Source organism: Oncorhynchus masou, chromosome 5, assembly GCF_036934945.1.
Source record: "Oncorhynchus masou masou isolate Uvic2021 chromosome 5, UVic_Omas_1.1, whole genome shotgun sequence".
NCBI classification, from domain to species: Eukaryota; Metazoa; Chordata; class Actinopteri; order Salmoniformes; family Salmonidae; genus Oncorhynchus; species Oncorhynchus masou.
In genome coordinates this window covers 15,213,179-15,238,959 of record NC_088216.1, presented here as the reverse complement: position 1 = coordinate 15,238,959, position 25,781 = coordinate 15,213,179, and the positions used below count along the sequence as shown (strand labels likewise).

Genomic DNA, 25,781 nt, shown 5'->3' with positions numbered 1-25,781 from the left:
AGATTTGACAAATTTAGACCATAGCCTACACACTGTAAATTCAATCTATACGTTTCTTTATTGATCCATATGCCTTTGTTGCGGGTTTAAATTCCATCAGTGACGTTCATTCTCTCAACAGAACTGAGATGTTGGGGGGTCTATCGGGTGGGTGGTGGTGGTGGTGGGTGGGACCGTGAGCGGATGCTGCAGCTATAAGTCCCCCCTACATTTTGTACTCCACCCATAACCCTCAAAAAGTATTGGTGACGTATGCGCACAAGCACCTAGCAGAATGTGCGCGTCCGCGGGAGGGCCCGGTAGAAAATGGCGAGTCTGTGCAAAAGGCAGCAATGCACGATCGAGAGGCGCGGCTTTCGGCAGGAACTTGACTCGTGGCGACACAAACTCATTCACTGTGTAGGTAAGCTCGTTTCGCCTTGCATGGAGGTTCGGCTGGAGAGCCAGGGTGCGCGTGGTTTGGGGAGAAAACACTTAAATGGTTTGGCTGTTGTGTCCTGGGGAAAAACTGACGCTGCTGCTGAGGTCCGCAAGCCAAGGGTGCTGAGCGGAGCGAGCTGTCATTTTTTTTGTTGCCTCGCGTCTCAACACCGACCGCCTCCCCCGGACCTGCCCAAATATATAGTTAAAGTTGTTTAAAGCTTTGGATCTTATTGCCATGTCTTTCAGCGATATGGACGTTATGTTGTTATTGTATGTGGATGTGATAAAGGTGTTTTTCTCGGGTATTAGTGGTTTGAAAGTGAGGAAACAATTTTTGTCATTTTTTTTGCTGTTTATTTATTGTTAAGCAGGGCGTGTCACGTGTCCAGATGGAATTGTAGCTCGGCAAATGAGAAAGGGTTTTCTGTGCCTGTGTGCGCGCTGCTCATTTTATTGTAGGCCTACTATATTATTGTTGGGGGAGGGCAGTGCGCGTTCCACCTTCAGAATTGAAACCGGGATTGGTGTTGCGCGTTACCTTGTTGCCCTGGACGTCGGCACCAGGGAACGCGCATTGCTGCATTGGGGAAATGTCACAGAAAATAATTTTAGTATTTTAGGGAAGGTGGGGGATGACAAAGAAAATGACACTGCGTTTCATCTCGCTGGCCACGGTTGAAAACATGGACTGTTCGTTCTTGTTGTTATAGTACTTGTTGAAATCATTCGTTACAATGTAACTGATGCTGTACAACTCTGCAGTTTATATTTTGTTGTTTGTAGCAGTTTACAGCAAACGATTGTTTAGGGAAAATGTTTTTCTCATTAGGTATAGCTTGTTGTTGTAATGCAAACCGATGCAGTGGACATTCCGTTGTTTTGGAAAGCTGCGTTATCCCACTCAATGCAATGTATTCTGTTTGAATCTTTGATAATCGGCCCAACGTTTCTTCAATAGACTAACATTAATAGGCAACAGCATAATGACAGTATTTTAATAACAATATGTATATTTTGGATTTCCCTCTTCCCCTCCCCCAATAATCTCTCGTTTCATTAGCTTTGTTTAATCCGGTTAAATCGGTAGATCCGGTGTCATTGGGAGATTATGATCAACTTCGTTCTGATCTTTAAAACTACAGGTTTCCTCTTTTTCAAACCCCAGTTTGTAATCTCCCTTTTATCAGTAGCATATATCTATATCTATATATCTATCCCTCTGCAACACTCCTGCCCTTGGCAGTATACTGTACCAGGTGTTAGGCTACAGACCTACCTACAGCTTGATCTTGTTCTGTGTGAAAATCTTCCTGGCCCCTGCCCTGCTGCCTGGCTAACTGGACTGACCCGCGCCTTGACTACCGTTTCGTCTCAATTTAGGATCTTTTTTCTCCAAAATAATAATTGAACCAGTAGGTACCATCGAAAGACACATCTAGACACATTCTCTCTTGCCGGGCTCACTTGAAAATAAACGTTTGTTCTTGTTTCTCAACTTCAGAGTAGGCCTAAGTGTTTTATTATCTCCTTTCCAAATACTAGTTGAACATTTCACTGTGGACATTTAACCAGGTCTGCTTCTGTCACAGCAGACATGTTCTTCAGGGACGTCAGGCAGCGTACCTATTGAGGCTTTATATCATGTTGTTGCATGTCAATAAACTCATTGGACTGTTTTTAGGAGGTTGGATTGGGTGTAGTGATCTTTATCCCACATATCCCACGTATGTAATGTAGGTTTCATGCTGTATGTTCAATATCAGCCTCCCACCATGTTTCCATTGTGAATCTAACTGTATGCATATTTGCCTCAGGGCTTATTGATGTCAGTGAACAGGCCTTCTGTGTCCTAGAGCACAAAGGTTGATGTCATTAGCTGCTATGTCTTTTTCCTGCTCCACTGTAATTGATTTGGCACATGTGTAATAGTCGCTATATAACTGCTTGGCTGAGAAGGGGAGAGACTTGGAGACTTAAAGACTTCATAGATAATGGGGATTTTTCTACAGTTGGTCAGAGGAATAAATGTTGTCTCTGACACTTTAAAATCCATCTCTGTCTCTCTCTTTCCCTTTCCATCCCTCAGTGTTTCTCTCCCTCCATCCCTCTCTCTAGTTTCCAGATATCTGGTCATTCAGTATCACAGATGGGTTCCCCAGAGATTTGCCTCCTACTTTCTCATCGAGTTAATTCTCTCGTGGGGGTTTTGAAAAACATGTGTTGTCATTTATCAGGTGTACCTTCGCCCCGCAGTCTGCCTCCACTAACCCCCGAACACACACACACACACACACACACACACACACACACACACACACACACACACACACACACACACACACACACACACACACACACACACACACACACACACACACACACACACACACACACAGAAGGGTTATATACATTCAGGGTTAAGTTGAGAACAGACTGTACAGAGTTTAGATGTAGGGATTTAAAGGACTATAGACACACACACACACACATACAGACTGCTGAGATTGATAAGCACAATGTGTGTGTGTGCAGTTGTGTGTCTGAGGTGCCATGTGTAGCTACTAGCTAGAACCTGCCCTTTGACTGCACTGACGAGTAATCCCCTGTCCTTTCTGCAGAGACACTGAGCCTCTTCGCCCATCTGTGCTGTACACACACACACACACACACACTCCCTAAAACAAGAGCAAATTACATTTTAAATCTCATTTTTACTCACTTAAAAAAAAACTCTAGACACTATTTAGGAAGATATTTTCCAAAGTTGTATTTGGAGATGCTGTGCCGCTGTTAAGGTGCTGCTGTTAAGGTGCTGCTGTTAAGGTGCTGCTGTTAAGGTGCTGCTGTTAAGGTGCTGCTGTTAAGGTGCTGCTGTTAAGGTGCTGCTGTTAAGGTGCTGCTGTTAAGGTGCTGCTGTTAAGGTGCTGCTGTTAAGGTGCTGCTGTTAAGGTGCTGCTGTTAAGGTGCTGCTGTTAAGGTGCTGCTGTTAAGGTGCTGCTGTTAAGGTGCTGCTGTTAAGGTGCTGCTGTTAAGGTGCTGCTGTTAAGGTGCTGCTGTTAAGGTGCTGCTGTTAAGGTGCCGCTGTTAAGGTGCCGCTGTTAAGGTGCTGCTGTTAAGGTGCTGCTGTTAAGGTGCTGCTGTTAAGGTGCTGCTGTTAAGGTGCTGCTGTTAAGGTGCTGCTGTTAAGGTGCTGCTGTTAAGGTGCCGCTGTTAAGGTGCCGCTGTTAAGGTGCCGCTGTTAAGGTGCCGCTGTTAAGGTGTTGCTGTTAAGGTGCTGCTGTTAAGGTGCCGCTGTTAAGGTGCCGCTGTTAAGGTGCCGCTGTTAAGGTGCCGCTGTTAAGGTGCCGCTGTTAAGGTGCTGCTGTTAAGGTGCTGCTGTTAAGGTGCTGCTGTTAAGGTGCTGCTGTTAAGGTGCTGCTGTTAAGGTGCTGCTGTTAAGGTGCTGCTGTTAAGGTGCTGCTGTTAAGGTGCTGCTGTTAAGGTGTGTTAACTCAGCTCAGTAAAGCAGTACTAAAGGGTTTGACAAATATGATGTCATCAATGTATTTGAACTTTGCGTTAAAAATGCCAGTCTTCCTCTCCTCCCTGTTTCAGATCAAAGTCCTTTAAATCTCTAAATCTAAGCCACACTACTCAACTTAACCCTACATTTATATAACCCTTTTCTCTGTGTGTTGTGGGTCAAGATAACAGCCTTACATAAGAACCAGCCATTAAACAATCTGGTTGGGCAGGTTAAAAGAGATCAGTATATGGGCCCATGCCGGTCTGTGCTGTTTTTAATGTACTGTTAAAGAGAATCTGAACACACACAGAGACGTTGTGAGGATTGATGCAGCCGCACATGCAACTCCTTTTTTTGTGAAAAATAATGTTGACTTTGACACAGCGAGAAATCATATTCAAATACCACAAAGTTTTTCAGTCATTTGTTGTTTTGTGTGAAAGGTGACATTTGAGCAAAAATATAGTTTGTGTGTGTTTGACTAGCAGCGACAAAGAGAGGGAATTGTTTTGGTTTGGTGTGTTTGACTAGCAGCGACGAAGAGAGGGAATTGTTTTGGTTTGGTGTGTTTGACTAGCAGCGACAAAGAGAGGGAATTGTTTTGGTTTGGTGTGTTTGACTAGCAGCGACAAAGAGAGGGAATTGTTTTGGTTTGGTGTGTTTGACTAGCAGCGACGAAGAGAGGGAACGGTTTTGGTTTGGTGTGTGTTTAGTTGTGGAATTAATATTTGACTGTGAGTTTGAAGGAATGCTTTTGTGTTTGTGTATTTGAAGGAATGCATGTGTGTGTGTGTCTAGCTGTGTATTGGATCAATATTGTAAACCTCAAAAAGTGCTACCAAGGGATGCATAAATCTGTAGTTTATTGGAGCGTGCTGTTCACCTACCCCCTACTGCTCCCCGCCTTTCATTTTAGAAACCCCTGTATGATTCTCAGACCAAAACAGCACATTACAGCACCACACAGTAGGGGATCTAAACCCCAGATACAGAACCATGACTAGATCTTAAAGTGTGTGTGTGTGTGTGTGTGTGTTTTTCAAATGTCCAAAATCAACGGCTGTTTCTAGTAGAGGTCGACTGATTATGATTTTTCAACACTGATACCGATTATTGGAGGACCAAAATAAGCCGATACCGATTAATTGGCCAATTTTTATATATACAGTGGGCAGAACAAGTATTTGATACACTGCCGATTTTGCAGGTTTTCCAACTTACAAAGCATGTAGAGGTCTGTCATTTTTTATCATAGGTACACTTCAACTGTGAGAGACGGAATCTAAAATAAAAATACAGAAAATCACATTGAATGATTTTTAAGTCATTCATTTGCATTTTATTGCATGACATAAGTATTTGATTACCTACCAACCAGTAAGAATTCCGGCTCTCACAGACCTGTTAGTTTTTCTTTAAGAAGCCCCCCTGTTCTCCACTCATTACCTATATTAACTGCACCTGTTTGAACTCGTTACCTGTATAAAAGACACCTGTACACACACTCAATCAAACAGACTCCAACCTCTCCACAATGGCCAAGACCAATGGGCTGTGTAAGGACATCAGGGATAAAAATGTTGATAAAATTGTTGATTGTTAATAAAATAAGACCTGCACAAGAATGGGATGGGCTACAGGACAATAGGCAAGCAGCTTGGTGAGAAGGCAACAACTGTTGGCGCAATTATTAGAAAATGGAAGAAGTTCAAGATGACAGTCAATCACCCTCGGTCTGGGGCTCCATGCAAGATCTCACCTCGTGGGGCATCCATGATCATGAGGAAGGTGAGGGATCAGCCCAGAACTACACGGCAGGACCTGGTCAATGACCTAAAGAGAGCTGGGACCACAGTCTCAAAGAAAACCATTAGTAACACACTACGCCGTCATGGATTAAAATCCTGCAGCGCACGCAAGGTCCCCCTGCTCAAGCCAGCGCATGTCCAGGCCCGTCTGAAGTTTGACAATGATCATCTGGATGATCCAGAGGAGGAATGGGAGAAGGTCATGTGGTCTGATGAGACAAAAATAGAGCTTTTTGGTCTAAACTCCACTCGCCGTGTTTGGAGGAAGAAGAAGAATGAGTACAACCCCAAGAACACCATTCCAACCTTGAAGCATGGAGGTGGAAACCTTATTCTTTGGGGATGCTTTTCTGCAAAGGGGACAGGACGACTGCACCGTATTGAGGGGAGGATGGATGGGGCCATGTATCACGAGATCTTGGCCAACAACCTCCTTCCCTCAGTAAGAGCATTGAAGATGGGTCGTGGCTGGGTCTTCCAGCATGACAACGACCCGAAACACACAGCCAGGGCAACTAAGGAGTGGCTCCGTAAGAAGCATCTCAAGGTCCTGGAGTGGCCTAGCCAGTCTCCAGACCTGAACCCAATAGAAAATCTTTGGAGGGAGCTGAAAGTCCGTATTGCCCAGCGACAGCCCCGAAACCTGAAGGTCTGTATGGAGGAGTTGGCCAAAATCCCTGCTGCAGTGTGTGCAAACCTGGTCAAGAACTACAGGAAACGTATGATCTCTGTAATTGCAAACAAAGGTTTCTGTACCAAATATTAAGTTCTGCTTTTCTTATGTATCAAATTCTTATGTCATGCAATAAAATGCTAATTAATGACTTAAAAATCATACAATGTGATTTTCTGTATTCTTGTTTTAGATTCCGTCTCTCACAGATGAAGTGTACCTATGATAAAAATGACAGACCTCTACATGCTTTGTAAGTTGGAAAACCTGCAAAATGGGCAGTGTATCAAATACTTGTTCTCCCCACTGCATATATTTGTAATAATGACAATTACAACAATACTGATTGGAACACTTTTATTTTCACTTAATGTAATACATAAATAATCTATTTAGTCTCAAAATAAATAATGAAACATACACAATTTTGTTTAAATAATGCAGAACCACAGAAAGCAAAAGTGCAATAAGTGAAAAGTAAAAAAGCTAACGTTTAGGTTCCTTGCTCAGAACATTTGAAAGCTGGTGGTTCAATATTCCCAGTTCTTCAATATTACCAGTAAAGAAGTTTTAGTTTGAAGCGTCATAATTCCTATAACTACGACTAATTCTCTCTATACCATTTGTATTTAATATACCTTTGACTACTGGATGTTCTAATAGGCACTTTAGTGTTGCCAGCCTAATCTCAGGAGTTGATAGCTGTGATTCAAGCATTGCTAACAGCTGCTGGCAAATGCAGTAAAGTTTGAATGAATGCTTAAGAGCCTGCTGCTGCCTACCACCGCTCAATCAGACTGATCTATCAAATATCAAATTATAGGCTTATATTAGAATTAATAAACACAGAAATACAAGCTTTTGGTCATTATATGGTAAATTCTGGAAACTCTCTTTTCAAAAACAGAACGTTTATTCTTTCAGTGAAATAAGGGAACCGTTCCGTATTTTACCAAATGGATGGGTGGCAACCATAAGTCTAAATATTACTGTTACATTGCACAACCTTCAATGTTATGTCATAATTACGTAAAATTCTGGCAAATTAGTTCGTAACGAGCCAGGCGTCCCAAACTGCGTGCAATAAACCCAAGAGAAGTGACACAATTCTCCTAGTTAATATTGCCTGCTAACATGAATTTATTTGAACTAAATATGCATGTTTAAAAAGATATACTTCTGTGTATTGATTTTAAGAAAGGCATTGATGCTTGTACATTCATGTAACGATTGTGCTTTTGTTAAATCATCCCCCGTTTGGCGAAGTAGTGATTCAATGATAAATGAACAGGCACCGCATTGATTATATGCAACGCAGGACAAGCTAGTTAACTACAGATGGTTGACGATATTACTAGGTTAACTAGTGATTATGTGAAGATTGATTGTTTTTTATGAGATAAGTTTAATGCTAGCTAGCAACTTACCTTGGCTCCTTGCTGCACTTGCGTAACAGGTGGTCAGCCTGCCACACAGTTTCCTCGTGGTGTGCAATGTAACTGGCCATAATCAGTTTTCAAAAATGCCGATTACCGATTTGTCATGAAACCTTGAAATCGGCCCTAATTAATCGGCCATGCCGACTAATCGGTCGACCTCTAGTTTCTAGTGACCAAGGCTGGTTGTGTGAGTGTGTACCGTGTGTGTGTCTAACACCTGGTCCGTGCGCGCGTATGATTCATCTCCCTTACTACACCGATCTAATAGGTCTATATGATGGGATGAGAATGCACAGAGGACCGCTGTCTGTCTTTGTTTGATATGGTCATTATGATCTGTGGGACGACTGCTACAGACACAGGACACTGCTCATCTTCAGCCTATGGGCATTGTAGTGTTCAATGAAGCTGGTTTCAATGAGCGATTGAGTGATGGCTTTCATAGCCGTGTGCTCAAGGTCATGAAGACTTGGCCATTCAGCAAACAAAGACCAGCCCAAAGACTCCTGTGTGTTAATTAGCCCATGACTACACCTTAAGTGTGCTGTAAGATAAGTGAACGTATGTCTGAATGAAGACAGAGCACTCAGGAGTTTTACTGCTTTTGATGCGTTTCAAAGCGATATACTGAAGGACGTGTTTCAGTCCTTAGACCCGTCTGAGCATAAAGAACTCCCAAAAATGTGTATTTTCCTTCTAAGACCTAGATCTTTGTAAAGTGTATTAGTGTGGTTCTATGGGAGTTCAACATCTATTCAGAGCTGAAGGGACCAGATGATGTTATTCATGGTCAACTGATAGAAACATGTTCTTCATGTATTCACTCTGGCTGGACAAGGGAAGTTTTTAATATAGGAACATCTTTATTTGGACTTATTAACACCAACACAGGTCTGGATCTGGCCTTTTTTGGAGAGTTTGAGGGAAGCTGAACACGCTACCAGAAACACTCTCTCTCTCTCTCCCTCTCTCCCTGCTACCGGGCCAGTAGGGTGTTGTGTATGAGCGATAAGAGAATGGGGGTTAATGTGAGTGTGTTTGTTTAAGCATGCTGTGCCCACTAGGTATGGCATAACACCAGCCAAGGCTTATTGCCCACTGGAGCATGTTGGGTAATGTAGTCTGGCAGAGAGAGTTCTGCTGTTCACTCCAAATCTACAGTGAGAGAAGATGGAGAGCCAGAGAGAGGGCGAGAGGCAGGGGCGAGTGAAAGGGAGACAGAGAGAGGGCAAGAGGCAGGGGCGAGTGAAAGGGAGACAGAGAGAGGGCAAGAGGCAGGGGGAGTGAAAGGGAGACAGAGAGAGGGCAAGAGGCAGGGGCGAGTGAAAGGGAGACAGAGAGAGGGCGAGAGGCAGGGGGAGTGAAAGGGAGACAGATGGAGGGCGAGAGGCAGGGGGAGTGAAAGGGAGACAGATGGAGGGCAGAGGCAGGGGCGAGTGAAAGGGAGACAGAGAGAGGGCAAGAGGCAGGGGGAGTGAAAGGGAGACAGAGTGAAAGGGAGACAGAGAGGGGCGAGGGGCAGGGGAGTGAAAGGGAGACAGAAAGGGAGACGGAGGGCGAGAGGCAGGGGGAGTGAAAGGGAGACAGAGAGGGGGAGTGAAAGGGAGACAGAGAGGGCGAGAGGCAGGGGGAGTGAAAGGGAGACAGAGGGAGGGGGAGAGGCAGGGGGAGTGAAAGGAGACAGAGGGATGGGGGGGAAAAGGGAGACAGAGAGAGGGCGAGGGCAGGGGGAGTGAAAGGGAGACAGAGAGAGGGCGAGAGGCAGGGGGAGTGAAAGGGAGACAGAGAGAGGGCGAGAGGCAGGGGGAGTGAAAGGGAGACGGAGAGAGGGCGAGAGGGGGGGGGAGTGAAAGGGAGACGGGAGAGGGCGAGAGGCAGGGGGGAGTGAAAGGGAGACTGAGAGGGCGAGAGGCAGGGGGGAGTGAAATGGAGACTGAGAGGGCGAGAGGCAGGGGGAGTGAAAGGGAGACTGAGAGGGCGAGAGGCAGGGGGGAGTGAAATGGAGACAGAGAGGGCGAGAGGCAGGGGGGAGTGAAATGGAGACAGAGGGAGGGGGAGTGAAAGGGAGACAGAGGGAGGGGGAGGGGGAGTGAAAGGGACAGAGGGAGGGAGAGGCAGGGGGGAGTGAAATGGAGACAGAGAGGGGGAGTGAAAGGGAGACAGATGGAGGGCAAGAGGCAGGGGGAGTGAAAGGGAGACAGAGAGGGGGAGTGAAAGGGAGACAGAGAGAGGGGGAGGCAGGGGACGGAGAAAGGGAGGCAGAGGGAGGGGGAGTGAAAGGGAGACGGAGAGAGGGCGAGAGGCAGGGGGAGTGAAAGGGAGACAGAGAGGGGGAGTGAAAGGGAGACAGAGAGAGGGCGAGAGGCAGGGGGAGTGAAAGGGAGACAGAGGGGGTGAGGGGGGGGAGTGAAAGGGAGACGGAGAGAGGGCGAGAGGCAGGGGGAGTGAAAGGGAGACAGAGGGGGCGATGGGGGGAGTGAAAGGGAGACGGAGAGAGGGCGAGAGGCAGGGGGAGTGAAAGGGAGACGGAGAGAGGGCGAGAGGCAGGGGGAGTGAAAGGGAGACGGAGAGAGGGCGAGAGGCAGGGGGAGTGAAAGGGAGACAGAGAGGGGGAGGGGAGACGAGAGGCAGGGGGAGTGAAAGGAGACAGAGGGCGATGGGGGGGGAGTGAAATGGAGACAGAGAGGGCGAGAGGCAGGGGGGAGTGAAATGGAGACAGAGGGAGGGGGAGTGAAAGGGAGACAGAGAGAGGGCGAGAGGCAGGGGGAGTGAAAGGGAGACAGAGGGAGGGGGAGAGGCAGGGGGGAGTGAAATGGAGACAGAGAGAGGGCGAGAGGCAGGGGGAGTGAAAGGGAGACAGAGGGAGGGGGAGAGGCAGGGGGGAGTGAAATTGAGACAGAGGGATGGGGAGGAAAGGGAGACAGAGGGAGGGGGAGTGAAAGGGAGGCAGAGAGAGGGCGAGAGGCAGGGGGGAGTGAAAGGGAGACAGATGGAGGGCAAGAGGCAGGGGGAGTGAAAGGGAGACAGAGAGGGGGAGTGAAAGGGAGACAGAGAGAGGGCGAGAGGCAGGGGGAGTGAAAGGGAGGCAGAGGGAGGGGGAGAGGCAGGGGGAGTGAAATTGAGACAGAGGGATGGGGAGTGAAAGGGAGACAGAGGGAGGGGGAGTGAAAGGGAGGCAGAGAGGCAGGGGGGGGGAGTGAAAGGGAGACAGATGGAGGGCGAGAGGCAGGGGGAGTGAAAGGGAGACAGAGAGGGGGAGTGAAAGGGAGACAGAGAGAGGGCGAGAGGCAGGGGGAGTGAAAGGGAGGCAGAGGGAGGGGGAGGGGGAGTGAAAGGGAGACGGAGAGAGGGCGAGAGGCAGGGGGAGTGAAAGGGAGGCAGAGGGAGGGGGAGTGAAAGGGAGACAGAGAGAGGGCGAGAGGCAGGGGGAGTGAAAGGGAGACAGAGGGATGGGGAGTGAAAGGGAGACGGAGAGAGGGCGAGAGGCAGGGGGAGTGAAAGGGAGACGGAGAGAGGGCGAGAGGCAGGGGGAGTGAAAGGGAGACGAGAGAGGGGCGAGAGGCAGGGGGAGTGAAAGGGAGACAGATGGAGGGCGAGAGGCAGGGGGAGTGAAATGGAGACAGAGGGGGAGACAGAGGGAGGGGAGACAGAGGGAGGGGGAGTGAAAGGGAGACAGAGAGAGGGCGAGAGGCAGGGGGAGTGAAAGGGAGACAGAGGGAGGGGGAGGGCGGGGGAGAGGAGACAGGGGGGGAGTGAAAGGGAGACAGATGGAGGGCAAGAGGCAGGGGGAGTGAAAGGGAGACAGAGGGGGGAGGAAAGGGAGACAGAGAGGGGCAGGGGGGGGAGTGAAAGGGAGACAGAGGGAGGGGGAGTGAAAGGGAGACGGAGAGAGGGCGAGAGGCAGGGGGAGTGAAAGGGAGACAGAGAGGGGCGAGAGGCGGGGGAGTGAAAGGGAGGCAGAGGCAGGGGGAGTGAAAGGGAGACAGAGAGAGGGTGAGAGGCAGGGGGAGTGAAAGGGAGACAGAGGGAGGGGAGAGGCAGGGGGAGTGAAAGGGAGACAGAGAGAGGGCGAGAGGCAGGGGGAGTGAAAGGGAGACAGAGGGAGGGGGAGAGGCAGGGGGAGTGAAAGGGAGACAGAGGGATGGGGAGGGGGAAAAGGGAGACAGAGGGAGGGGGGGGAGTGAAAGGGAGACAGGAGAGGGCGAGAGGCAGGGGGAGTGAAAGGGAGACAGATGGAGGGCGAGAGGCAGGGGGAGTGAAAGGGAGACAGAGGGGGGAGTGAAATGGAGACAGAGAGGGCGAGAGGCAGGGGGGAGTGAAATGGAGACAGAGGGAGGGGGAGTGAAAGGGAGACAGAGGGAGGGCGAGAGGCAGGGGGAGTGAAAGGGAGACAGATGGAGGGGGAGAGGCAGGGGGAGTGAAATGGAGACAGAGAGAGGGCGAGGGCAGGGGGAGTGAAAGGGACAGACAGAGGGAGGGGGAGAAAAGGACAGAGGGGGGGAGTGAAAGGGAGACAGAGGGAGGGGGAGTGAAAGGGAGACGGAGAGGGCGAGTGAAAGGGAGGAAAGGGAGACTGAAGGGAGACAGATGGAGGGCGAGAGGCAGGGGGAGTGAAAGGGAGACAGAGGGATGGGGAGTGAAAGGGAGACAGAGAGAGGGCGAGAGGCAGGGGGAGTGAAAGGGAGACAGAGGGATGGGGAGTGAAAGGGGACGGAGAGAAATTGAGACAGAGGGATGGGGAGTGAAAGGGAGACAGGGGAGGGGGAGAAAGGGAGGCAGAGAGGGGGCGAGAGGCAGGGGGAGTGAAAGGGAGACAGATGAGGGCGAGAGGCAGGGGGAGTGAAAGGGAGACAGATGGAGGGCAGAGGCAGGGGGAGTGAAAGGGAGACAGAGGGGGAGACAGAGGGAGGCGAGGGGCAGGGGGAGTGAAAGGGAGGGAGAGGGGGAGTGAAAGGGAGACAGAGAGAGGCGAGAGGCAGGGGGAGTGAAAGGGAGACAGAGGGGGGGGAGTGAAAGGGAGACAGAGAGAGGGCGAGAGGCAGGGGGAGTGAAAGGGAGGCAGAGGGAGGGGGAGTGAAAGGGGGAGACTGAGAGAGGGCGAGAGGCAGGGGGAGTGAAAGGGAGACGGAGAGAGGGGGCGAGAGGCGGGGGAGTGAAAGGGGGAGACAAAGAGGGGACGAGAGGCAGGGGGGGGAGTGAAAGGGAGACAGAGGGAGGGGGAGAGGCAGGGGGAGTGAAAGGGAGACAGAGGGATGGGGAGGGAAAGGGGGACAGAGGACAGAGGGGGGGAGTGAAAGGGAGGCAGAGAGAGGGCGAGAGGCAGGGGGGAGTGAAAGGGAGACAGATGGAGGGCGAGAGGCAGGGGGAGTGAAAGGGAGACAGAGAGGGGGAGTGAAAGGGAGACAGAGAGAGGGCGAGAGGCAGGGGGAGTGAAAGGGAGGCAGAGGGAGGGGGAGTGAAAGGGAGACGGAGAGAGGGTGAGAGGCAGGGGGGGAGTGAAAGGGAGACAGATGGAGGGCGAGAGGCAGGGGGAGTGAAAGGGAGACAGAGAGGGGGAGTGAAAGGGAGACAGATGGAGGGCGAGAGGCAGGGGGAGTGAAAGGGAGACAGAGGGGGAGTGAAAGGGAGACAGAGAGAGGGTGAGAGGCAGGGGGAGTGAAAGGGAGGCAGAGGGAGGGGGAGTGAAAGGGAGACGGAGAGAGGGCGAGAGGCAGGGGGAGTGAAAGGGAGACAGAGAGGGGGAGTGAAAGGGAGACTGAGAGGGTGAGAGGCAGGGGGGAGTGAAATTGAGACAGAGGGATGGGGAGTGAAAGGGAGACGGAGAGAGGGCGAGAGGCAGGGGGAGTGAAAGGGAGACGGAGAGAGGGCGAGAGGCAGGGGGAGTGAAAGGGAGACAGAGAGAGGGCGAGAGGCAGGGGGGAGTGAAAGGGAGACAGATGGAGGGCGAGAGGCAGGGGGAGTGAAAGGGAGACAGAGGGGGAGACAGAGGGAGGGCGAGATGCAGGGGGAGTGAAAGGGAGACGGAGAGAGCGTGAGAGGCAGGGGAGAGTGAAAGGGAGACAGAGGGAGGGGGAGAGGCAGGGGGGAGTGAAATGGAGACAGAGGGAGGGGGAGAGGCAGGGGGAGTGAAATTGAGACAGAGGGATGGGGAGTGAAAGGGAGACGGAGAGAGGGCGAGAGGCAGGGGGAGTGAAAGGGAGACGGAGAGAGGGCGAGAGGCAGGGGGAGTGAAAGGGAGACAGAGAGAGGGCGAGAGGCAGGGGGAGTGAAAGGGAGACAGATGGAGGGCGAGAGGCAGGGGGAGTGAAAGGGAGACAGAGGGGGAGACAGAGGGAGACGAGAGGGCAGGGGGAGTGAAAGGGAGACGGAGAGAGCGTGAGAGGCAGGGGAGAGTGAAAGGGAGACAGAGGGAGGGGGAGAGGCAGGGGGGAGTGAAATGGAGACAGAGGGAGGGCGAGAGGCAGGGGGAGTGAAAGGGAGACAGAGGGAGGGCGAGAGGCAGGGGGAGTGAAAGGGAGACGGAGAGAAGACGAGAGGCAGGGGGGAGTGAAAGGGAGACTGAGAGAGGGCAAGAGGCAGGGGGAGGGGAGACTGAGAGAGGGCGAGAGGCAGGGGGAGTGAAAGGGAGACTGAGAGAGGGCGAGAGGCAGGGGGAGTGAAAGGGAGAGGGAGAGAGGGCAGGGGGGGGAGTGAAAGGGAGACTGAGAGAGGGCGAGAGGCAGGGGGAGTGAAAGGGAGACTGAGAGAGGGCGAGAGGCAGGGGGGAGTGAAAGGGAGAGGGAGAGAGGGCGAGAGGCAGGGGGAGTGAAAAGGAGACGGAGAGACGGCGAGAGGCAGGGGGAGTGAAAGGGAGACAGAGAGAGGGGGACTAAAACAGAGAGGGTGGAGATAGAGGAAGTTTATGGATACAATTTTTCTTTATTTTATTTTGCCTTTATTTGGTGACCAGTGAGCTGAGATAAGACAGGGCTTTACCTCGCAGAGACTTGTTGATGTCCTGGAGCCAGTGGGTTTGGCGGCGAATATGAAGCGAGGGCCAGCCAACGAGCGCATACAGGTCGCAGTGGTGGGTAGAATATTGGGCTTTGGTGACAGACTGGTGGCACTGTGATATACTGCATCCAATTTGCTGAGCAGAGTGTTGGAGGCTATTTGGTAAATTACATCGCCGTAGTCGAGGATCGGTAGGATGGTCAGTTTTACAAGGGTATGTTTGGCAGCATGAGTGAAGGATGCTTTGTTTGCGAAATAGGAAGCCGATTCTAGATTTAATTTTGGATTGGAAATGTTTAATATGAGTCTGAAAGGAGAGTTTACAGTCTAACCAGGTATTTGTAGTTGTCCACATATTCTAAGTCAGAACCGTCCAGAGTAGTGATGCTGGACGGGCGGGCAGGTGTGGGCAGCGATCGGTTGAAGAGCATACATTTAGTTTTACTTCCATTTTAGAGCAGGTGGAGGCCACGGAAGGAGAGTTGTATGGCATTGAAGCTCGTCTGGAGGGTTGTTAACACAGTTTCCAAAGAAGGGCCAGAAGTATACAGAATGGTGTCATCTGCGTAGAGGTGGATCAGAGAATCTGTTTGTTAACTTCGTTTTGAAGACTTTAGAAAGGCAGGGTAGGATAGATATAGGTCTGTAGCAATTTGGGTATAGAGTGTCTCCCCCTTTGAAGAGGGGGATGACCACGGCAGCTTTCCAATCTTTTGGGATCTCAGACGATACGAAAGAGCGGTTGAACAGGCTAGTAATAGGGGCTGCAACAATTTCAGCGCATAATTTTAGAAAGAGAGGGTCCAGATTGTCTAGCCCAGCTGATTTGTAGGGGTCCAGATTTTGCAGCTCTTTCAGAACATTGGCTATCTGGATTTGGGTGAAGGAGAAATGGGGGAGGCTTGAGCAAGTTGCTGTGGGCGGTGCAGGGCTGTTGACCAGGGTAGGGGTAGCCAGCTGGAAAGCATGGCCAGCTGTAGAAAAATGCTTTGAAATTCTCAATGATGGTGTATTTATCGGTGGTGACAGTGTTTCCGAGCCTCAGTGCAGTGGGCAGCTGGGAGGAGGTGCTCTTATCGACTGTATGGTGGAGATCAGCAGCGTAGATTGACATTCCTCACAATATCCATCGAGTCTGTGTTGTTACTTTGTTACGGCTGTGGATCTTCTACAAATGGCATGAATACGGTTTGGATGGAATACACAATATGGTCTGAAAGCACAGCCCCCCTCTTACAAGTACTTGAGATGTGGGTTTATATACATGTATTGTTTGAGTTGGTATTTCTCTATTAGTGGTTGGCCAAGGCCAGTAAACAAGAAAACCTTGTATTTGTCTCTGTTGCAAAAATTGATTTGTTCATTACCAGTGTTTTCTTTTTTAAAGTAATGTTTTGGATGTTCATATTTACTTGGCACTCGACGGTGCAGCCATAGGAAAAGATGTGCTTTCTAGAACCTTAAAGGGTTTTTCGGCTGTCCCCATAGGAGAACCCTTTGAAGAACCCTTTTTGTTTCTTCAAAGCGGGTTCTACATGGAACCCAAAAAGGTTCTACCTGGAACTAAAAAGTGTTCTCCTAGGGGGACAGCCAAATAACTCTTTTGGAACCCTTTTTTCTAAGCGTGTACAGTGCCTTGCAAAAGTATTCAATAGTTCACATTTCTTCACATTTTATTTTTTACAAAGTGGGATTAAAATGGATTTAATTGAAATTTTCTGTCAACAGTCTACCCAAAATACTCCAATGTCAAAGTGGAATAACATTTTTAACATTTTGTAAAACAAAATCATATATATGAAATAACTAAAATATAGTGGTTGCATAAGTATTCAGCTCCTTGAATCAATACTTTAGAAACACCGTCGACAGCGATTACAACTGTGAGTCTTCTTGTGCGAGACTCCAAGAGCCAAGAGCTTTCCACACCTGGATTGTGCAATATTAGCCCATTATTATTTTCGTAATTCGTCAAGCTCTGTCAAGATGTTGGGGATCACGGCTGGGCAGCAATTTTCAAGTGTATTCCTTTTCCGTGTTCATTTTTATTTTTTTACTTTAGTGCCTTGTTGAAATACAAAATGGTTGTTTTAAATACTTGTATTCTGTATATTTGTATTCTTCTTGTCATTTAAATAATTATTATGGAGTCATTACAATGTTGTTGATCCATCCTCACTCTTTGTCCCTCACAGCCTTTGAACTCCATAGCTGTTTTAAAATCACCAATGCCCTCATGTTAACATCCCTGAGCAGTTTCCTTCCTGTCCTGCTGCTCAGTTCAGAAGGTATCCCTGAGCAGTTTCCTTCCTGTCCTGCAGCTCAGGCGACTGTATCCCTGAGCAGTTTCCTTCCTGTCCTGCAGCTCAGTTCAGAAGGAAGGACGACTGTATCCCTGAGCAGTTTCCTTCCTGTCCTGCAGCTCAGTTCAGAAGGACGACTGTATCCCTGAGCAGTTTCCTTCCTGTCCTGTTCAGCTCAGTTCAGAAGGGCGACTGTATCCCTGAGCAGTTTCCTTCCTGTCCTGCAGCTCAGTTCAGAAGGACGACTGTATCCCTGAGCAGTTTCCTTCCTGTCCTGCAGCTCAGTTCAGAAGGACGACTGTATCCCTGAGCAGTTTCCTTCCTGTCCTGCAGCTCAGTTCAGAAGGACGACTGTATCCCTGAGCAGTTTCCTTCCTGTCCTGCAGCTCAGTTCAGAAGGGGCGACTGTATCCCTGAGCAGTTTCCTTCCTGTCCTGCTGCTCATCCCTGATCCCTGCAGTTTTCCTGTCCTGCAGCTCAGTTCTGTCCTGCAGCTCAGTTTCAGAAGGACTGTATCCCTGTATCCCTGAGCAGTTTCCTTCCTTCCTGTCCTGCAGCTCAGTTCAGAAGGACGACTGTATCTTTGATGTGTCTGGGTGGTTTAATACATCATCCACAGCATCATTATTAACTTGGTCAAAGATGCTTAAAGAGATATTCAATGACTGATTTGTTATTGTTACCCATCCACCAATCACTGACCTTCTTTGAGGCTTTCTCAAAGCTTTGTGGTCTTTGTCGTTGAATCTGTGTTTGAAATTCAATAATTGACTCAGGGACCTTACAGATGTTGTATGTACGGGGGACAGAGGAGGGGCTTGTCACAAGAAAATCACTCCATATAGTTTATGTCATTTGTTAAGCCAAATGTGACTCCTGAACTCATTTTGCTTGAACAAAGAGGATGAATACTTCTGCAACGACTGTATTTTAGTTATCACACTTTTATTAATACAGAAACACAAAAACATCTTCCACTTTGATATTAGAGTATAGACCAGTATAGACCAGATTGTTTTAAATCCCACTTGAATCCAAGGGGATGAAATACAGTGCCTTGCAAAAGCTACGTCCACAGCTGCCCCTGTCTAACATTATCTACACACACACACACACACACACACACACACACACACACACACACACACACACACACACACACACACACACACACACACACACACACACGTGCACACACACACACACACACACACACACACACACACACAAACACACACACACACACACACGTATAAAATCACAATGTATACACTTCGTGTCACAAATACATTATGGAGTCATTACTATATACATACACACGTACACACACACGTACACACACACACAACACACACACACATGTGCACACGCACGCACGCACGCACACACACACACACACACACACAAATATATATATATTATATATCATTTTAAAAATGTGTGTGTGTGTGCATGTATATATATATAAAATCACCAATGTATATTTGTATTCTTCTTGTCATTTAAATAATTATTATGGAGTCATTACTATATACATACATACACACACACTCCGTGCCACAGTAAGTAAATACACAGGCAGGGCCATGACAGGCAGGGTCCATGTTAGGTGTCAAATGCAGGAGGCTGCGCATTTTCAACCATCCCTGCTGTGCCACACACACAGCATTGTGTCTTCCGAGTAGCCCTCCCTCGCTCCAGGTTGTCTCTCTGCCACCTCATCTTCCTCCTTGTCATCTCATGTTTCCCGGTGTCAAATGCTCCTCTGGTTGCTCTGTGCCACCTCATCTTCAAATAAATCCTGAAGGTCAACCATCCCTGCTGCTGCCCACCTCATCTTCCTCCTGATGATCTTCATCCTATAAATCCTCTGTCACTTCCGAGTAGCCCTCCCTCGCTCCTCTGGTTGCCTCTGTGCCAATCTTCCTCCTGATGATCTTCATCCTCTGTCGTCTTCCGAGTAGCTTCCTCCCTCCTCGCTCCTCTGGTTGTCTCTGTGCCACCTCATCTTCCTCCTGATGATCTTCATCCTCTGTCGTCTTCCGAGTAGCCCTCCTCGCTCCTCTGGTTGTCTCTGTGCCACCTCATCTTCCTCCTGATGATCTTCATCCTGTCGTCTTCCGAGTAGCCCTCCCTCGCTCCTCTGGTTGTCTCTGTGCCACCTCATCTTCCTCCTGATGATCTTCATCCTGTCGTCTTCCGAGTAGCCCTCCCTCCTCCTCTGGTTGCTCCTCTGGTGATGTTCTCTGTGCCACCTCATCTCTTCCTCCTGATGATCTTCATCCTCTGTCGTCTTCCGAGTAGCCCTCCCTCGCTCCTCTGGTTGTCTCTGTGCCACCTCATCTTCCTCCTGATGATCTTCATCCTGTCGTCTTCCGAGTAGCCCTCCCTCGCTCCTCTGGTTGTCTCTGTGCCACCTCATCTTCCTCCTGATGATCTTCATCCTGTTATTAAATATTCTGCTGTGTTTTTCATCTTCCTCCTGAGATCTTCATCCTGGTGACTCCCTCGTTGGTTGTCTCTGTGCCAAATGATCTTCATCCTGTCGACAGACATTTATACAAAATGTCACTGCTTTCTCCATGATCTTCTGACTTTATTAAATATTCTGCACATGATTTCTGTTCAAAATGTCACTGCTTTCTCAGTTTTAACCACATGATTTCTGTTCAGCTTGTACATTTTGAGTTTTTTTTGTGGGGGAGGTGGCGGGATGTTTGTATCCTGCAGCCATGGTCAGAAGTACCTCTAACACCCACCCCACCAGTGATTCTGTCTGTACGTCCGTCTGTCCGTCTGTCCGTCCTGTCTGTGTCTGTCTGTCTGTCTGTACATCCGTCTGTCCGTCTGTCTGTCTGTCTAATTGGGGATAACCAGTGTTAGATTCTGACTGCTGTAGAAAGATGAAATCAAGAAATTAGATTGTATTCTTTCTAATACAGGTACAATTTTTAGTAATACCACTGTGTTATTACGCCAAATATTGTTTGCCAGAACAGGATGTGTGTGTGTGTGTATGTGTGTGTGTGTGAAGAAACAGGTGTAAGGTGAAGCAGTTGAATATTTTGCTATGGGTCAAAGGTAGCTGTTAACCATGTCAATCTGCTTGTCACCTCTCGAACACACACTCACCTTTTGACTGTAGCAATGATTCAGGTAAATTAGGCTGAATGGGTTTTTAGGGAATGGTTCAGTTAAATTAGGATGGATGGGTTTTTAGTGAATGGTTCAGTTAAATTAGGATGGATGTGTTTTTAGGGAATGGTTCAGTTAAATTAGGCTGAATGGGTTTTAGGGAATGGTTCAGTTAAATTAGGATGGATGTGTTTTTAGGAATGATTCAGTTAAATTAGGATGGATGTGTTTTTAGGGAATGGTTCAGTTAAATTAGTCTGGATGTGTTTTTAGGAATGGTTCAGTTAAATTAGGATGGATGTGTTTTTGGGAATGATTCAGTTAAATTAGGCTGGATGTGTTTTAGTGAATGGTTCAGTTAAATTAGGCTGGATGTGTTTTTAGGGAATGGTTCAGTTAAATTAGGCTGGATGTGTTTTTAGGGAATGGTTCAGTTAAATTAGGCTGGATGTGTTTTTAGGGAATGGTTCAGTTAAATTAGGATGGATGGGTTTTAGGGAATGGTTCAGGGGCTAGTGTTACTGTATATAGGTCCTGATATTTTGAATGAAGGACGCTTACAGACCTTATAGCCCCAACAGCACCCACAAAGATCTCCTTACTGTGCTCTTCTCACCCACTGTTGCTGCTTGACCGTGTCTCACTCTGGCTGTGTCTCACTCTGACAGCCAACTAGCTGTCCACGAACCCACGACCTTGTTGTTTCCAGCACCACGCTCCAACCCACTGAGACCCCCCATAGTACTACTGTTGTATCTCCAGACAGATATCAAGGCATTTCTGCCCATCACAGCTAATATTATGACATTCACAAAACCATCTGCTGCACTGGATCAGTGTGAAGAGTCTATATTAGATGTTACCTTTAGAGGGTTCCTTCTACAGTCTCTCTCTCCCCCCACGCTCTCTCGCTCTCTCTCCCCCCCACGGTCTCTCTCTCGGTCTCTCTCTCCCCCCACGGTCTCTCTCTCGGTCTCTCTCTCCCCCCACGGTCTCTCTCTCGGTCTCTCTCTCCCCCACGGTCTCTCTCTCGGTCTCTCTCTTCCCCCCCCCCACGGTCTCTCTCTCGGTTTCTCTCCCCCACGGTCTCTCTCTCGGTCTCTCTCTCCCCCCACGGTCTCTCCCTCGGTCTCTCTCTTCCCCCACGGTCTCTCTCTCGGTTTCTCTCCCCCCACGGTCTCTCTCTCGGTTTCTCTTCCCCCACGGTCTCTCTCTCGGTTTCTCTCCCCCCACATTCTCTCTCTCCCCCACGGTCTCTCTCTCCCCCCACGGTCTCTCTCTCCCCCACGGTCTCTCTCTCTGTCTCTCTCTCCCCCACGGTCTCTCTCTCGGTCTCTCTCTCCCCCCACGGTCTCTCTCTCTCCCCATGGTCTCTCTCTCACGGTCTCTCTCTCGGTCTCTCTCTTCCCCCACGGTCTCTCTCTCCCCCCATGGTCTCTCTCTTCCCCTCCCCTCACGGTCTCTCTCTCGGTCTTCTCTTCCCCCACGTCTCTCTCTCGGTTTCTCTCCCCCCACGGTCTCTCTCTTTCTCCCCACACGGTCTCTCTCTCCCCCATGGTCTCTCTCTCTTTCTCTCCCTTTCTCTCTCTCTCTCTCTCCACATTACCAAGCGGAAGACTATAACAGCCTCTGATTTATGAAAGTGAAATAGAGATTACGTCTTGTGTAACTTCTGCCAGGGCACACACACCGTGTGTGTGTGTGTGGTTTTCAGAGTGTCAGAGTCAAAAGCAGCCATACGTTTTCATCAGTTTATACTGCTGTGTGTGGCACGTGCCTTGGCCCCCTTACTAAACACACTCAGCTCGCTGCTCCAAGATGGGTTCAGATGATGTGCTCATCACAGGGTTTTCCTTAAAGCTGCGTGGCCTTTCACCTCTTATTTCAAACAGGGATTTCACAGGAAGTTGGGGATTTTTTCCTACACCTTAATACCCTCCAATGTTTTGTAGGAATGTATGTGTCCGTTTTCTAAAGCAGCCGGTCTGCTCCGCTTGGTTCTGGCATTAAGAGTATTGTTTGTGTGTGTGAGGAATGGGGGTTATTTCATCATCATCATCATCATCACTATTACAATAGTATACGGATGGTCAAAATACATTGTGTTTAAACACAAAACAGGAGCCTGGTTTTCTGTTGTTGTTTTAAACCTGAGCACTGCTTTGTGAGGAGAGAGGCAGGCGCTCTATTGCAGCTTTGGAGAGGTCAGTGTGTGTGGGATGGGAACAATCTGAGCAGACAGAGGGGGAGAGAGGCAGGCGCTCTATTGCAGCTTTGGAGAGGTCAGTGTGTGTGGGATGGGAACAATCTGAGCAGACAGAGGGGAGAGAGGCAGGCGCAGTCAATCTGATTGCAGCTTTGGAGAGGTCAGTGTGTGTGGGATGGGAACAATCTGAGCAGACAGAGGGGGAGAGAGACATTTGCTCTATTGCAGCTTTGGAGAGGTCAGTGTGTGTGGGATGGGAACAATCTGAGCAGACAGAGGGGGAGAGAGACATTTGCTCTATTGCAGCTTTGGAGAGGTCAGTGTGTGTGGGATGGGAACAATCTGAGCAGACAGAGGGGGAGAGAGACATTTGGTGCAGCTTTGGAGAGGTCAGTATTGCAGCTTTGGAGAGGTCAGTGTGTGTGGGATGGGAACAATCTGAACAGACAGAGGGGGAGAGAGACCGGTGCTCTATTGCAGCTTTGGAGAGGTCAGTGTGTGTGGGATGGGAACAATCTGAGCAGACAGAGGGGGAGAGAGGCAGGCGCTCTATTGCAGCTTTGGAGAGGTCAGTGTGTGTGGGATGGGAACAATCTGAACAGACAGAGGGGGAGAGAGACCGGTGCTCTATTGCAGCTTTGGAGAGGTCAGTGTGTGTGGGATGGGATGAACAGACAGAACAATTGCAGCTTTGGAGAGGTCAGATGGGAACAGAGGGGGGGGAGAGAGACAGGTGCTCTATTGCAGCTTTGGAGAGGTCTGTGTGTGTGGGATGGGAGCAATCTGAGCAGACAGAGGGGTGGGGGAGAGAGACAGGTGCTCTATTGCAGCTTTGGAGAGGTCACTGTGTGGGATGGGAACAATCTGAGCAGACAGAGGGGTGGGGGGAGAGACAGGTGCTCTATTGCAGCTTTGGAGAGGTCAGTGTGTGTGGGATGGGAGCAATCTGAGCAGACAGAGGGGGGGGGGGGAGAGAGCTTTGGAGGTGCTCTGATTGCAGCTTTGGAGAGGTCAGTGTGTGTGGGATGGGAGCAATCTGAACAGACAGAGGGGGGGGAGACAGGTGCTCTATTGCAGCTTTGGAGAGGTCAGTGTGTGTGGGATGGGAGCAATCTGAACAGACAGAGGGGGAGAGAGACAGGTGCTCTATTGCAGCTTTGGAGAGGTTAGTGTGTGTGGGATGGGAACAATCTGAACAGACAGAGGGGGAGAGAGAGACAGAACGACAAGGTAACGGTAGCCAAGGCAACACAGCTACAAGTAAGACTTGCTAACTTGTAGCAGCAACGATGTTGTTTAACATCCCGTATAGCAGCCTGTCTTGACTGGAGTAGCCTAGACCAGTGGTTCCCATCCGGGGGTACTAGGACCCCTGGGGGTACCTGGCCTGTCCACTGGGGGAGCTTGAGAAGACCGATGAGACCACAGGCAGACTGGTGAAAGGTACAGGTAGTCCGGGCAGAGCAACATTCAGTTGGTGGCACAGTAACCGTAAAAGGTTGGGAGCGACTGGCCTAGAGAAGCTAGATAATTGAGGCCACAGGCTGCACTTTCTCCCCAGCCCCATTCAGATAGAACTACCGTCTACCTGTTGGTTGCCCGTTGTAGCCTACTCCTTCTACTCCTTCTCATCTCGCTAGCTTTTTAATTCAGTCCTTTTAATTCCGTCTTGCATTGCATTAGTGAAGTCTCAGTCCACTTGCTCCCCGTTGAGCCTCCCTGGCGCTTGGATTGGCCAACGTAAACAACCCGCCACGCACGTGAAGGCTGCCAGGCGGCTGACGGTATTTTTACGTGGCGTTCATCTTTAAAAGGAACATTTGTTGTTTTATTCAATGAATCATTTGAAATGTCATGGTGCAGTTCCTTCCGGAAGTGTTCATATCCCTTTTGACTTCTTCCACATTGGTACAGCCTGAATTCAACGTGGATTGAATAGTTTTGTTTCTCTCTACCCATCTACACACAATGCCCCATAATGGAATGGTTTTAGATTTATTTAGCAAAATGTTTTGAAAATGAAATACAGAAATCTCATTTACATAAGTATTCACACCCCTGAGTCAATACAGTACATGCTAGAATCACCTTTGGCAGCAATTACAGCTGTCATTTAATTTGAAATGAAGTTGTAAACATTTCTAAAAACACAATTCCACTTTGAAATTATGGTGTCTTGTGTATTGGCCGACGACACAAAATGTAAATGAAATCAATTTTAAAGTGCGACTGTAACACAACAACATGTGGATGAAGTTCAGGGGTGTGAATACTTCCTGAAGGCTGTACATCCTGGTATGTAACAATGTCAATCTTCATTTAAAAATCCCATCCGGTGTTACAATAGTTGTTCTTTTGTCTCGCAGAAATCAATACTCACACAAGTATTTGAATACTAATGTCTGTTTGGATATTTGAATAGCCATACACATCCCTTGTGTGTGTGTGTGTGAGTGTGTGTGTGTGTGTGCGTGAAAAGTGATGTTGCTTAGCCTTAGACTGCATACTACCCTAGCTGACTGTAGTTGAATAGTGTCCATTGTTCTTTCTCACAAGTCATAGGATGTTCTGGGTGTTGGGTTCCACCTGTGAAATACAATAACACATGTCCAAATGATGGATATATGGATGAAATATGTTTGAGGCCAACACTCACAAACAAACACGCCCGCACACACACAGTGTTTGGTTCTGTTTGTTTGCTGACGGTGACTGGCAGAGAGAGAGGCATCTCAAGTCCCATGCTGAATCCCTGAAGACGCTTAGTAAACAGTCTTGCAGATCACACATTTTTTTACTAAAGGCTTGTATGCTAATGATGAGTATTAATCCCAGTCAGACTTTAATTAAATAAACGTCATCTATGTCTTTGTATATCATATCCCCCACCCGATGGACACACCTCCCTCACTGGAATTTGGGATTTTTTTTCTGGCTACCATTGTCTTGCATTCACTCACTCACTCACTCACTCACTCACTCACTCACTCACTCACTCACTCACTCACTCACTCACTCACTCACTCATTCTCATTTTCCCTCTCTCACCTTCACTCTCTCCTTCTCACTCACTCCCTCTCTCTCACTCTTTCTCTTTCTCTTTCTCTCTCTTTCTCTCTCTCTCTTTCTCTCTCTCTTTCTCTCTCTTTCTCTTTCTCTCTCTTTTTTTCTCTCTCTTCTCTTTCTCTCTCTCTCTCTCTCTCTCTTTCTCTCTCTCTCTCTCTCTTTCTCTCTCTCTTTCTCTTTCTCTCTCTCTCTGTTTCTCTTTCTCTCTGTGTTTCTCTCTCTCTCTGTGT

At 48.8% G+C, this 25,781-nt stretch overlaps 1 protein-coding gene across 2 annotated transcripts in view; it reads left to right on the top strand.

Moving 5' to 3' along the window:
- The first annotated feature begins 287 nt into the window (after nucleotides 1–287).
- lcor (ligand dependent nuclear receptor corepressor) overlaps nucleotides 288–25,781 on the top strand; it is an 83,036-nt gene continuing 57,542 nt past the window's right edge. For both annotated transcript variants that reach the window (XM_064961269.1, XM_064961263.1), the window contains exon 1: nucleotides 288–403. In XM_064961269.1, the coding sequence (XP_064817341.1) occupies nucleotides 307–403 (97 nt within the window). In that variant the 5' untranslated portion in view covers nucleotides 288–306. The remainder of the gene's footprint in view (nucleotides 404–25,781) is intronic.